General features: G+C 40.6%; 1 protein-coding gene across 1 annotated transcript in view; it reads left to right on the plus strand.

Moving 5' to 3' along the window:
* The window catches only part of LOC308664386 (mitochondrial adenyl nucleotide antiporter SLC25A23-like), a 39571-nt gene that overhangs the window by 1788 nt on the left and 23563 nt on the right, over positions 1 to 14220 (plus strand). Inside the window, exon 2 of the mRNA XM_081321597.1 lies at positions 11484 to 11610. Coding sequence (XP_081177723.1) covers positions 11484 to 11610 — 127 coding nt within the window. The remainder of the gene's footprint in view (positions 1 to 11483; positions 11611 to 14220) is intronic.

Here is a 14220-nt window from a genome sequence, read left to right on the forward strand (position 1 = left end):
ATTGTTATCATTATTCCCTTAATATTTAGAGCTGTGGGACTAAGAAATAAAAAAGGCTGTTTCTTGCAACTGAACTCTTTGGCAAGGGGCATGTATTCTGAGATCTTTGCCTTTCCACAGTGGTTATTTTCACTCAGGACAGTTTCAAAGGTTTGCCTCTGAACTTGTACAAAGTGCTGCTGACACAAGTTCTTTGGCTGATCCACAGTAGGCCTGTAATGAGGTTGCTTGATCATTGGGTAGATTTACTTAATTATTTATTTTTTTATAAAAGTTTATTAATTTTCTAGTTTTACAATCATAAGTACTTACGGTAATAAACAGTGTGTTGTCAGGGTCCATTAGTAATTCAGTGGTACATATTAACTTCAATCTAGGTCCAATATTACACCATACAATGCTTCTTCTCTTCTTCCGGTAGTACGTATTTTCCAACACTAGGCAAATACAATTCTTATTATTGTTAATACATATACAGTTGAATATCAACATCTTTATTACATTTTTCTAATATCAGTAATATAAGTTTAGAGTATGTTTTCTAACCAAAAATGTATCTTAATTGCATTTGCACTTAATATCCATTTGTTCAATCATTATCCTGTTTTCCTGTTTTTTTTAATTTTTAATTTCCCATCAGAGTTCAAAATTTCTCTATCGCTTATATTTTCTCATAATAGGTTATATTTGGGTAGTCAAACACTCTTTAACATTTTCATATTTCCGTTCTCATATCAAAATATAATATTCAAATTATAAATCCTATCTTTCTAGTTATAATAATACTTCTATTTCTAAAAATTATCTATTCTCAGCCAAATTCAAACTTCTAATTAATGATATATTCCATCTAAAGGTCAAAACCTCTATTTTCTTCAGTCTTTCTTCCTTTGCCAACTAACTTTCCAAGTCAGTGCATTTGAATCATTAACAGATGGAAACTAATCAAGGAAAGAAGTAACCTAGAACTAAGGAGAAACTTCCTGACAGTTAGAACAATTAACCAATGGAACAACCTGCCTCCAGAAGCAGTGAATGCTCCAACACTGGAAGCTTTTAAGAAGAGACTGGACAGACATTTGTCCGAAATGGTATAGGGTTTCCTGCCTGAGCAGGGGGTTGGACTAGATGACCTACAAGGTCCCTTCCAACTTCTTATCATCATCATCATCATCATCATCATCATCATCATCATTATTATTATTATTATTATTATTATTATTATTATTATTATTATTATTATTTAGTTCTTCCTCTATTTTTGTGTATATTGTTTGGAATAAGAAAGACAATTTGATTAAAATATTTTTGGAGGAACAAGCCCATTGATATTCATTAAACAACCTCCCTCCTTCTCCAATTCCCAACAGTTCTCCTAACAGCTCTATCTTCCATTCAATCGACTCTTTTTCCTTATCCTCAAATACATTCTGAAAACTTGACAGGTAAAATATCTTTTGCACTTCCGATATTATCGCTACATCTTCCGATTCTTCCTTTGTCTGAGTCTGTCGATTCCTTCTTTTAGGTCCTCCATCTTTGGATCTGCTTCCTCTAATTTTCCTTCTATTTTTTGGGTTGCTAGTTCATTCTTTGTAGTCATTTTCTGAGTTTGTGAGTTTAAATTTAAAAAATGTTCTTTTATCTCCTTTGTGTTATTTTTAGTCTCATCATGAGCTAAGGCAATTGTCTCTTATATTAATTTTAATATAGAAATAATTTCTTTCTGAGATTCATCAATATTTTCTTGTTGGTCTATCAGGCTGGAGACTTTAGGGACAGGTTTTAAAGATGGTTTTTTACCATTTGAAGCTAAGTACGGAGCATTCATTTTATTTTTGTATGTGGTCTTTATAGTCCAGTCTATTTAGGGCTTTAAAAAGTTTCAGTCAATTGTTATTTAAACTCCAAATTATCCAGCCAGCCTATCAGTCCATCCTTAAGTCTCCCCTCAGCAAATATAGGTAGAATTCATATTTTTCTGTCCAGTGAGGAACATATCCTTTCTGTCCAGAAAGAAAGGAGCAAGTAAAAATTGTTCATCAATCAAATGTTTATAAACCAAGGTGTTCCATCATCTCAGTCCATAATGCATGTTTCTTCTGCAGGTAAATAGCTCCATAACAGAGCTCTCAAAGTCAGTTGATATTTATATTCATAAATAGGCCAGTTTCAGAATAGTTTATTGTCTCTGCCATACAGATAAGCAGCCCTTTTCCCAAGTGCAGTCTTCAAAAGTGAAAGTTTCTGAAAACAATAAAAGTTTTATCTAAATCTGGGCTTCCAGCCAAGTTTCCTTTAAGCATAATAAATTGTAGTGCTGTAGTTCGCCACTAGATGTCATTGATGCCGTTTTCCAGCTTCTTATATCCAAACTTATATTAAAGCTTTTGAAGTCTCTTAAAAAAAAGTCTCAGAAGCATTTTTATTTCCCAAATTTCAGAGTTATATATGTATATTAATTCCAAATTAATCTTGTAATTTTCACTGTTTTCCCCTAAGCATTTTAATTCTCTGCTTTTCTTCTCCTGAACGAATGGCGTGGAAATTCCCATTCCCACTCTTATTAGGGAAGATTCTTTGCTTTGGATGGTTTTTCCCCAGGAAAAAGTCATAAAGAGAGGATAAGGTCTCACCCAGTTTCATCCACGTTGTTCAAAAGTTGCTCGTTGGTGCTTATTTTCTTTGGTTATCAGAAGCTTCTGACAGACCACATGAATGTAGCCAGTCTTTCCCCGCTGGTTTGGAGGGCTTCCTTGGATCAAATGGAAGGGCCACCAACCTCCTGCAATCAGCGAGGTCCCCTCCATTGTTGCCTCTTCAGGGTGACTTTCGACCCTTAATAAGGTCCCCGGCGGGGCAAAATCGAACACAGAAGATGGAGCCCCGTCTTCCTGTGCCCATTCCACCGCGATGTCAAACTGGAAGTCAGGGGCTGTTTATTATGCTGTTTAACCATATGATGTGATTTACAGAACATAATAACTTGATTCACATAATAGGGGGGTTTTTTAGTTTGGGTTTAACATGGTACCAGAATGCAGCTATTAGGATTTTAAATAATAAATTATGGTTTAGTGTGTTATGGCTTGTTGTCGTTAGTTGCGAAGTCATGTCCGACCCATCGGAACCCCATAGACAACGTTCCTCCAGGCCTTCCTGTCCTCTACCATCTTCTGGAGTCCATTTAGGCTCACACCTACTGCTTCAGTGACTCCAGCCACCTCATTCTCTGTCGTTCCCTTCTTCATTCTCTGTCGTCCCCTTCTTCTCTTGCCCTCAACCTTTCCCAGCATTAGGCTCTTCTCCAGTGAGTCCTTCTCATTAGGTGGCCAAAGTATTTGAGTTTCAACTTCAGGATCTGACCTTCTAAAGAGCAGTCAAGGTTGATCTCCTCGAGGACTGACCGGTTTGATCGCCTTGCAGTCCAAGGGACTCGCAGGAGTCTTCTTCAGCACCATAGTTCAAAGGCTTCAATTCTTTGGCGCTCAGCCTTTCTTATGGTCCAGGTTTCACAGCCATACATTGCAGCTGGGAAGACCATAGCCTTGACTATACGCACTTTCGTTGGCAGGGTGATGCCTCTGCTTTTTAGTGTGCTGTCTAGATTTGCCATGGCTTTCCTCCCCAGGAGCAAGCGTCTTTTAATTTCTTGGCTGCAGTCCGCATCTGCGGTGATCTTGGAGCCCAGGAAAATAAAATCTGTCACTACCTCCATGTCTTACCCATCTATTTGCCAGGAATTGAGAGGGCCGGATGCCATGATCTTGGTTTTCTTAATGTTTAGTTTCAACTCAAGTTTTGCACTGTCCTTCACCCACAAGAGGCTCTTTAGTTCCTCTTCACTTTCTGCCATTAGAGTGGTATCATCTGCATATCTTAGGTTGTTGATATTTCTCCCGGCAATCTTAATTCCAACTTTTGATTCATCTAGCCCTGCCTTTCTCATGATGTGCTCTGCATATAAGTTAAACAGGCATGGTGACAGTATACAGCCTTGCTGGACTCCTTTCCCAATTTTGAACCAATCAGTGGTTCCGTGTCCAGTCCAGTGTTATGGCTACCAAACTAATAATATGGTAATAAACCATATGGTATAAATCAGGGGTCTTCAAACTCGGCCCTTTTATGACTCATGGACTTCAATTCCCAGAATTCCTCAGCTAGCGTGCCTGGCTGAGGAATTCTGGGAGTTGAAGTCCATGAGTCATAAAAGGGCCGAGTTTGAAGACCTCTGGTATAAATCAAGCCACAGTTTTTCTCCTTAAGTTTTTTCCCCTAGTTCTGCTTATTAGATACCTTGTTGATTCACAAATGAGAATGATTACAAATACAGGTTGATTTTTTTTTAACTAGTCTCAGTCCTGACACTAGTAAGAGACAACAAGATGGCATTCCACAGAATGAAGCTAGATTGCTGTTGGACAGTTCATAGTCTTTATTTTGAATCCAATGTTAAAACCAAACTAAAGTGGGTTGCCAAGGAAACTACCATCTTTAAAAAGAAAAGTCCTAACTAAATATGCTAATCTGGTCAGTGCCTAGATTTAGTAAATTATCTGAAGTAAAAGAAAGTCAGTTCATAAAATTGAGGGGGGAAATCTAAAAGCAGAAACATTTTTCCTTTTTAAAATGGAACATTACATGGATTCTGGACTCAAAAATGCAGCTATAACCTGATGTGAAAGATTCTGTAGTTTTCTCAATAGAATTTACAAAATAGTATTCAGGATGTCTGTGTCTGCAGATTAACAGGTCAGTTCGGATGCTAGTTCAATTAAACTCAGTGGGATTTATTGTGAAGTAAATGTGTGTAGGATTATAACCTTAAAAATCTATTTAAACTTAGTTTCTGGCATATTTACATACACATCTATGTAGTTTTCCAAAATATGGGCGCATGGGATAGAGGATTTTGTTAAAGCTTTGTCCTTATTAAGCATTGTATCCTTGATGACTTGATAATAATGTAGAAAGGGAATTTAATCTGCTAGAAAGGGCAAGGGATGTGTGATGATTATTCTTAACATGCATTCAGATAACTAAGGGATATTCAGGACAGACCAGACTTTTCCTGGATCTCAGCTTGTTTGCTTTGAAACATTTTGTGCAAAATTGTGTCTATCTGCCTGCCAAGATGTACCTTTCAGCATACAGTTCTTGGATGCATTTTGCTGTCAGTGCACTTACATATTGGCTTAGTTTACAAGTCAAATTAACTATTAAGACTCATTTCATATCCAAAAACTACATTCTGATTTAATTCTTCTGCATTGGAAGCACCAAGAGAAGAGGTGGAGGCATTTTGTTGTTAGTTGCGAAGTTGTGTCCGACCCATTGCGCCCTCTTGGACAACGTTCCTCCAGGTCTTCCTGTCCTCTACCATCTTCTGGAGTCCATTTAGTACAACCTTCCTAACTTCTAGATCAGTATTGTTTAATATTTTCCTTCAGGACACCTTCCCACTTTTAAAAATTGCGGTGGATTTGTTTGCATGGGTGATACTGTATTTACTATATTAAAAATTAAAATTGATACATTCATAGAATGTTTATTGAGTAATGTAAAAATAACAGTGTTAAATATTAACATGTAAAATATTTTTATGAAAAATCCTTGTATTTTTTAACAAAAATGAGAAAAGCGACATTGTTTTAAATTCTTGCAAATATTTCCAATACGTGGCAAGTAATTTTGATTTCACAGACCCCTGAGGAACACTGCTCTAAACCCATGGGAACAGCTATTGGTGAGAAATCTCATCTGAGATAGCTCTTCTGGGAGTTACAGTTAGCTGTTCCTGGAGCTACTGTTTCCTCTTTCATTTGCCCTTTTATACTGTTGGGATCACCATAGTTGCTTTTTCTCATTTTAAAGCCAACATTCTTAACACAACTTCTATATTTTTCTCATTTTAAACAAAAGAATTACAAAACGGTATATTTGTAAAACTCTCCACACCAAAAAAAAAAAAAGAAAACCCAGGAGGCGCTTTCTGCACAATCACCTTGCAGGGTTCGTTATAGCTTTATGTCCTTCAAACAGTTCAGGTTCCCCCTTCCTTCAGCGATAGCACACTCTGGTGTCTATATGGGTCTTTTGACCAAAATGAATTTTAAATGCACCTTGTTGCCAAGGCTTGGCATATGAAACAAAATTGAATAGACCTATTGGGGACGCGGTGGCTCAGTGGGTTAGGACGCTGAGCTTGTCAATCAGAAGGTCAGCAGTTTGACGGGTCGAACCCCGAGTGCCGCATAACAGAGTGAGCGCCTGTTACTCGTCCCAGCTTCTGCCAACCTAGCAGTTCGAAAGCACGTAAAAATGCAAGTAGAAAAATAGGGACCATTACAGTGGGAAGGTAACAGCGTTCCGTGCGCCTTTGGCATCTAGTCATGCCGGCCACAGGACCACAGAGACGTCATCGGACAAGCGCTGGCTCTTCGGCTTTGAAACAGAGATGAGCACCGGCCCCTAGAGTTGGAAACGACTAGCACGCATGTGCGGGGGAACCTTTACCTTTTATTGGGGAAAGGACAGATAACATTAACTCAGCATCCCGTTTTTTCGTAGTCTCAAATTTTAGTGGAGTGGGACATCGCTTTGACTAATGGCATTTGGCTACTGTGCCAGTGTTTGATCTCAAATCCACTTGTGCCACAGGCAGGTTTGGTTCAGTATGGTTCAGTAACTGCAGGAAAGACATCTTTGTGCAAGTTTGGGGATTTGTAAGCTATGGTTTGTATGCTAACTAAACCAAAATGGCTTAGTGTGAGGTAAGATATAATCTCAAACTTATTCTCATTCGTCAAAAATCTGCTCAGCCAAGTAATTTGATGTATGCTAGACCATGGGCATCAGAGAAAGAGAATCCATTCAGAAATTGGGTATCCCTAGTGGAAATCAGGCACTCAACTTGTGAGCTGTTTAGTCATTAGAGCATTTCACAGCTTGTTTAAACCATGTGGCATTGGGCTATTTTCATACTTCTATGTTTACATTCCTTTGGTTTGTCTGGCTCCTTTTCCTGCTCAGACTGGTCATGTGAGTGCCCTGGAAGTGTGTGAGAACATCACCCTGCTGTTCAAATCAAAATAATTGCAAGTAAAGACTCTGGATTGTTTGCTTTATTTACAAAATGGAGTAAAGTAGACATGCCCATTTCCTTTGGAGCACATGTAACCGTCTTTGGATTTCTCTTTGAAAACAGATCTTGACCCCTCTGAGCAACTGTCTGGCTTTCTTAAGAACTCCAACTGTGTGAATCATAGATATTACTAGTATGGAGAGAGACCAAACAATGATTTAGCCAAATAAGACAGAAATGGCATCATGCCAAGAGTTTATATTTAGAAAATGGTGATTGAATTGAATAGGGTTGGTGGGGGAGGAAAGTTGAATTGCTGAAAAGGCGAGGCATGGAATATTAAAGCTTGTAAGCCGCCCTGAGTCTTCGGAGAAGGGTGGGATATAAATGTCATATAAATAAATAAATAAATAAATAAATAAATAAATAAATAAATAAATAAATAGAAAGTGTCTTTTAGTGGCTGCTATTGAATGAATAATAAAGGATAGAATATCAGGAATATGTAAGCAAGAATTCACATCAGTGCTTCCAGGATGTTGCAATTATTACAGGAAAACTCATCTACAAACAATAAATGATAGATGCTTCCCTCCCCTCATGGTATTCAGTAAACATGCATTGTATGAATGTATTAAATATTTACTGGGCTGGAATTTAGTGAAACAAAATCCTCTTGGTACCCAATTTCTACATATTAATTCTTAATTCTTGGTTCTTTTGTTTAGATTATGTCACCTGAACTGTCCTGGCAATTATGAATATGATGATTGCTCTGTCATCTCATACCCAAGTAGGAGTCAAGGTTGTTACAGTCATATAATCTGGCAACCCTGTTGAAAAAACAATTTATGGAAGCTATTCTATTCTGCAGCAAGAGCTGTAGATTAGAAAAATTGTGTTTTCTTAATTTGATGAGTTAAAAAAATACTATTAGTAGTCCTTGAGTTACAAATGTAATGAAGCCTGCCCATTACAATCATAAATTGTTAGTCACAAAACAATTTTACATTTTTTGTGACAGTCAAGTAGAAACGTGGGGATCATAAGTACAAATGCGGTTGTTAAATGAATCCTTTGTTTGCTATGGTGTGGTTTTGCTGAAAACTGGAAATGCTGTCATAATTTTGGATCCAGGTCGTAAGTCCCCTTTTTAAGACAAGTTGTAACTTCAAATGGTCACTAAGTGACCCATCATAAGTCAAGGACTATGTGTATTGCATTTTAACAACTTGGCAAGGAGGTATTGTTAATTCCATCTTTATTCCCATCTATACATTTATCCTTAGATTATGAGAAATCCTTGGAAAGGCAGAGTTTTTTTTTAAAAAAAACAATAACAATATCTGGCTCCCCCTTATCCAGGGGTTTATATTCACAAAGGTACTGTCTTCGTGAATAAAGCTGTGGCGAAAGTACAACATATTTTGCAACATTTTGAGCTGCCTGAAACTAGAAATTACTTCATGCCACCTCTTCTGTCTTCAGACTCACCACAGCAGAAGTAATCCTTGTTGTCTGGCTTAGCAGACCTGCATGTAGCCTCAAGTCTGGCCAGCTAAAAGACTTTGCAGCTCAGGTTACACTTAAGCCTCTTGGAGATAGAATAGCAAAGATGGATAAACACTTTGCAAATTAGGGTGACAAGCAAAGTTATACTAACTAGCTGGTGAGCAAAGATGGCCGCCTTGCAGCCAGATCTTCATTCCCAGGATATTCTCTTACTGTTGCAGGCCTCCCCATCAACCTCTGTGACCTCCCATACGAGAAAGAGAAAGACGCATCTCCATGTGTTTGTACTGTACAATTTCTGACTGCAGCTGTACAAAGCGGGATTGTGTCTCCTTAGAAAAAAGCAATGGTGTCAAGAAGAAAAATTTTAGCCTGACCTTCTCCTGAATATCTTTTACATGCACGTCATCACAAGCACTGCCTAAAAGACAAAGCTGTGAATCAGGAAATTCCTAGGGCAAGTGTCACCTTTGCTGTGAAATCACTTGGCAGCATTAAGGAAATTGTTCTTTCTCCATCTCACCTCTTCATTTGCTAAATATAGATACATTATTTCCTATGCAGGTCAACAGTAAGGACTATAATTAGGTACTACAAGTGGAATTTGAAACATAAGACTTAAGTGTCATATGTGAAGGACGTAATAATTCACTGTAGGATGTTTGGTCTGTGAACTTTTGGAATTTGAACATTTTCTTTCAGGAATATAAACATATTCTTACAGTGAAATGTAGGCATGTACCTCCACTACAAATCAAAAGATATGATAGATGTAGACAGATGATACTCACACTCAAAATATCACCCTGGCAACTCTTGTACAGAGTAAGGTATGCATATCTGTTGCAATAAGAGAAGTGGATTGTGTAATCCATTAAATCAACTTGTGTTCTCAAGATATGTTAGACTTTCCTGTTTTCCTGCATTGGCCATGAAACACAAGAATTGTAGTCCATTATAGCAGGGCTTTTCAACCTTTTCACCCATTGTACCACTTTTAGGATATGGCAATATTCGAGTACCACCAGTCACCTAGCAAGGTGTCAAAAACTTGATGACCAAAAGAAAAAATGGAAAAAAGTGATAAAGTACAGGTAGTCCCTGACTTACAACAGTTTGCTTAGTTACTGTTCAAAGTTACAATGGCACTGAAAAAAGTGACTTGTGACCATTTTTCACACTTATGACCGTTGCAGCATCCCCGGGGTCACGTGATTTACATTTGGATGCTTGGCAACTGATTCATATTTATGATGGTCAGTGTCTCAGGGTCATGTGATCACCTTTTGCAACCTTCTGAAAGCAAATTCAGTGGGGAAACCAGATTCACTTAACACCCATGTTACTAGTTTAACAACTTCAGTGATTCACTTAACAACTGTGGCAAGAAAAGTCATAAAATCGGGCAAAACTCATTTAACAAATTTCTCTCCCCCCTTTATATCCTGTTTTCTCTCCCCCCTTTATATCCTCTCCTCCCCCTTTTATATTCTGTCTTCTCTCCTCTTCTATCTTCTCTTCTCTTCCCTTCTTTTATAGCCCCCTTTCCCCCACCCCAGCCACAGCTGAGCAAGACACCTGCCTGCCTGCCCGGTGGCACTCTTCCTCCTGTTCGAGGTTTTCATTTTTGTGAGCATTTCTGTTGAGGATTGGCTGTGGGGGTGGGGTGGGGGGTGTTTGGTTTTTATTCCCCCCCCCGCCGGTCTGCTGGATGGTTGCAGAAGGTTTTGGTTATTTCACATGACCCTGGGACACTGTGACCGTCATAAATATGAATCAGTTGCCAAGCATCTGAATGTAAGTCACAAGACCCTGGGGATGTTGCAACATTCCAGCTGATCGGCGCTTCTTCTGGGCTCAGCAGACGCACCAAGATCAGTGTTGCTTTCCAGGTGATCGGCATTTGTTCTGGGCTCAGCAGACACAGCGGGATCAGTGCCACTTTCCAGCTGATAGGCACTTCTTCTGGGCTCAGCAGACACGCTGGGATCAGTGCTGCTTTCCAGGTGATTGGTGCTTCTTCTGGGTTCAGCAGACATGCCGGGATCTGTGCCAAGCTCCAGCTGGAGCCTGGTGCTTCCACTGAGCCCTGATAACCCCGAAGGAGTGCTGATCACCTGGAAAGCAGCACTGATTCTGGCGCTTCCGCTGAGCCCTGACAGCCCCAAAGAAGCGCCGATCAGCTGGAAAGCGGCGCTGGTCCTGGTGCTTCTGCTGAGCCCTGACAGCCCTGCAACTCCAGCCGTCTCTCGCTTAGGCTTGTGCAGTACTGCCACCGGTTCAGCCGGAGGCTTGGTGGAGCAGTGGGCTAATGCCTCCTTAAGTAACACCAGCTGCCTGCAATTAGTGCAGGTTCGAGTCCCACCAGGCTCAAGGTTGACTCAGCCTTCCATCCTTCCGAGGTAGGTAAAATGAGGACCCAGATTGTTGGGGGCAATTAAGCTGACTTTGTAATAATGCCGCTTGGGGGGGTGACGAAAGCCCTAATAAGCAGGCATATACATAGAATGAAGGCTATTGCTAAGCACATTGGTTTGTGCTTAAATTGTAAGCCGCCCTGAGTCTTCGGAGAAGGGCGGGATATAAATGGGGTTAAAATAAATAAATAAATAAAATTCCCCTCCCCTGCTACCAGTTTTCTAGGATGGTCGTGTACCACCTGCCAGGTGCCAATGTGCCACAGGTGGCATGCATATCACCAGTTGAAAAGCCCTGCATTATAGTACTGGGCCACTGTAGTGGGAAAATGTGCATTAAAACAGTCACTTAGTTATTTACCTTCGTCCTATAGTATCCAAGATGTTTTGAAATGGTAACATTGACTTTGATGAATTGCAGTTCTCCAGCTTCTTTCTAAAACTCACTTGGCTTCCACTTTTTGCAGGATATCTTACGGGAGGGTGACACAGATCATGATGGAGAACTCAACTTTGAGGAGTTTGCTCAGTACCTTCAGGAGCGTGAACGGAAGTTGTTGCTGATGTTTCACAGCCTGGATCGCAACAATGATGGTATGAAACTCCCCCGAAAGTTAATATGACTTCCATTCTGTCTGAGCCTAAAGCGGAGTCAGCATTTCTTTAGACTCTTCTCCAGCTTAGGGACATGTGTTGCTGCCATATTGCCCCTAAATAAAGACCCGGCCTTAGGTCTTACCATAGGACCACCACAACCAGGCCTCCCACACCCCGACACCTGTCGTGCTACTGCTTGACTTCTTCTGCAGCTGCTTGTTGCCACTTGTGGCAAGATGCCATTTGGCGCGTTGTGCCGTTTCCACTCCTCACTGCAGGATGCTGCATGGCTCTTTGGGCCATTTCTGCTGCTTGCAGGAAGAAGCTGCACAGGGCTTTGGGCTGTTTCTGCTGCTTGTAGCAGGACGCCGTGTGGCTCTTTGGCCATTTCTGCCAGCAGCAGAAATGGCGCAAAGCACCACACGGCGTCCTGCCGGGAGGAGTAGAAACGGCGCACAGCACCACGCGGCGTCCTGCTGTGAGCAGATGAAATGGGCTGAAGCGCCATGTAGCTTCTTGCTGCGAGCAGCAGAAATGGCGCAAAGCACCATGCAGTGTCTTGCTGCGAGAAGCAGCAATGTGCAACCTCCTGCCAGGAACGGCAGCACTGGTGTGATGAGCCACACGGCTTGACAAGTGTTGGGGCGTGGGAGGCCTGGCTGCGGCGGTCCTACCAGTAAGGTAAGGGGGTGCGGGGTGCAATGGAGCAGCTTCACACACACACCCATCCTAGCTTGATTTTTAGGCGTGTGCCTCATCCCAAAACTAGGGCTTATTTTTGGAGTAGGGCTTATATTAGGCCCACCCCCTAAAATCAAGCTAGGGCTTACTTTTTGGCTGGGTCTTATAGGTTTATAATTATGCTATTTTCTTCATTTTTCTTTCCTATAACAGACCTATTAATAAAGCCATTGGCACCTGTCTTTTTAAAATGTCCTTTAACATACAGTAGCAAGGAATATTTCATATACATTCTGTATTCTTTGAGGAAGACCTAACTAAAAAAAACCCCTTCGTTTCGGACTTGCAGATCATAAGTATTTAAAGCCGGAATCTAGGTTGCCTGATTTTGGTTTAGCCTGTTATGAATCTAGCCATTGTGGCTTATTCAACAAATCACAGTTAAGGCAAGCTACAGGCTAGCATAGTAACCTCATATTGTGATTTGCTAAATTCATGAACACCTTAACACACTTCTTACAATTCTTCCCATGTCACATTTGCCCAAAAATAATACCTTTTACCTATGTCTGCCCTGATAACAATATATCCTGATTTCTTGTTCTCTGATGCACCTCTAGCCTCATCAGTTTGGGACTTAGTTAATATTTGATGCCCAATTATGAAAATAGAGATCCAGGGCATAATAGGCACCTCGTAGTTTCTGTTCTTTTAGTTCTCTGTTCTGTTCTTTTCCTGGGTTGAGTTCCAAGAGCCAAGAAGTATCTGCTCTGTTCTACTTCCTTAAAAAAAGGATGCCTGATTAACTTCTCCTAAGCGGTTCTATGATACAGTACAGACAAGGCTTCTTATAGCTTCTAGCAGTAGAAGGCCTTACATATATTATTATTACTACTACTGCTGTTACAGTTCTTCCAACTTATACCTGACAATTGCAGATTCTTTCATAGAAGAAGAAGACACAAGCAGCTTACATGCCAGATTTTAGCTGGTGCTGCCTTCTGGTCTAGTTGGATGCAATAGGGCAATCTGAGATGATCGATCCAGATTTAAGGGCAAAACTAAGCATTACCTAGCTGAATATATGTTGTATTTAGTTTTATTTATTTTTATTTATTTATTTTAATCCCATTTATATCCCACCCTTCTCCGAAGACTCAGGGCGGCTTACAATTTAAGCACAAATCAATGTGCTTAGCAGTAGCCTTCATTCTATGTATTGTTGTTGTTGTTGTTAGCTGCGAAGTCATGTCCAACCCATCGCGACCCTATGGACAACATTCCTCCAGGCCTTCCTGTCTTCTACCATCTTCTGGAGTCCATTTAAGCTCACGCCTACTGCTTCAGTGACTCCATCCAGCCACCTCATTCTCTGTCGTCCCCTTCTTCTATTGCCCTCGATCTTTCCCAGCATTAGGCTCTTCTCCAGTGAGTCCTTCCTTCTCATTAGGTGGCCAAAGTATTTGAGTTTTAGCTTCAGGATCTGGCCTTCTAAAGAGCAGTCAGGATTGATCTCCTCTAGGACTGACCGGTTTGATCGCCTTGCAGTCCAAGGGACTCGCAGGAGTCTTCTCCAGCACCATAGTTCAAAGGCCTCAATTCTTTGGCGCTCAGCCTTTCTTATGGTCCAACTTTCACTGCCATACATTGCAACTGGGAAGACCGTAGCCTTGACTATACGCACTTTTGTTGACAGGGTGATGTCTCTGCTTTTTAGTGTGCTGTCTAGATTTGCCATGGCTTTCCTCCCCAGGAGCAAGCGTCTTTTAATTTCTTGGCTACAGTGCCCATCTGCAGTGATCTTGGAGCCCAGGAAAACAAAATCTGTCACTACCTCCATTTCTTCCCCATCTATTTGCCAAGAATTGAGAGGGCCAGATGCCATGATCTTGGTTTTCTTAATGTTAAGTTTCAACCCAAGTTTTG

Source organism: Vipera berus (assembly GCF_964194415.1).
Source record: "Vipera berus genome assembly, chromosome: 2".
Taxonomy (NCBI): Eukaryota; Metazoa; Chordata; class Lepidosauria; order Squamata; family Viperidae; genus Vipera; species Vipera berus.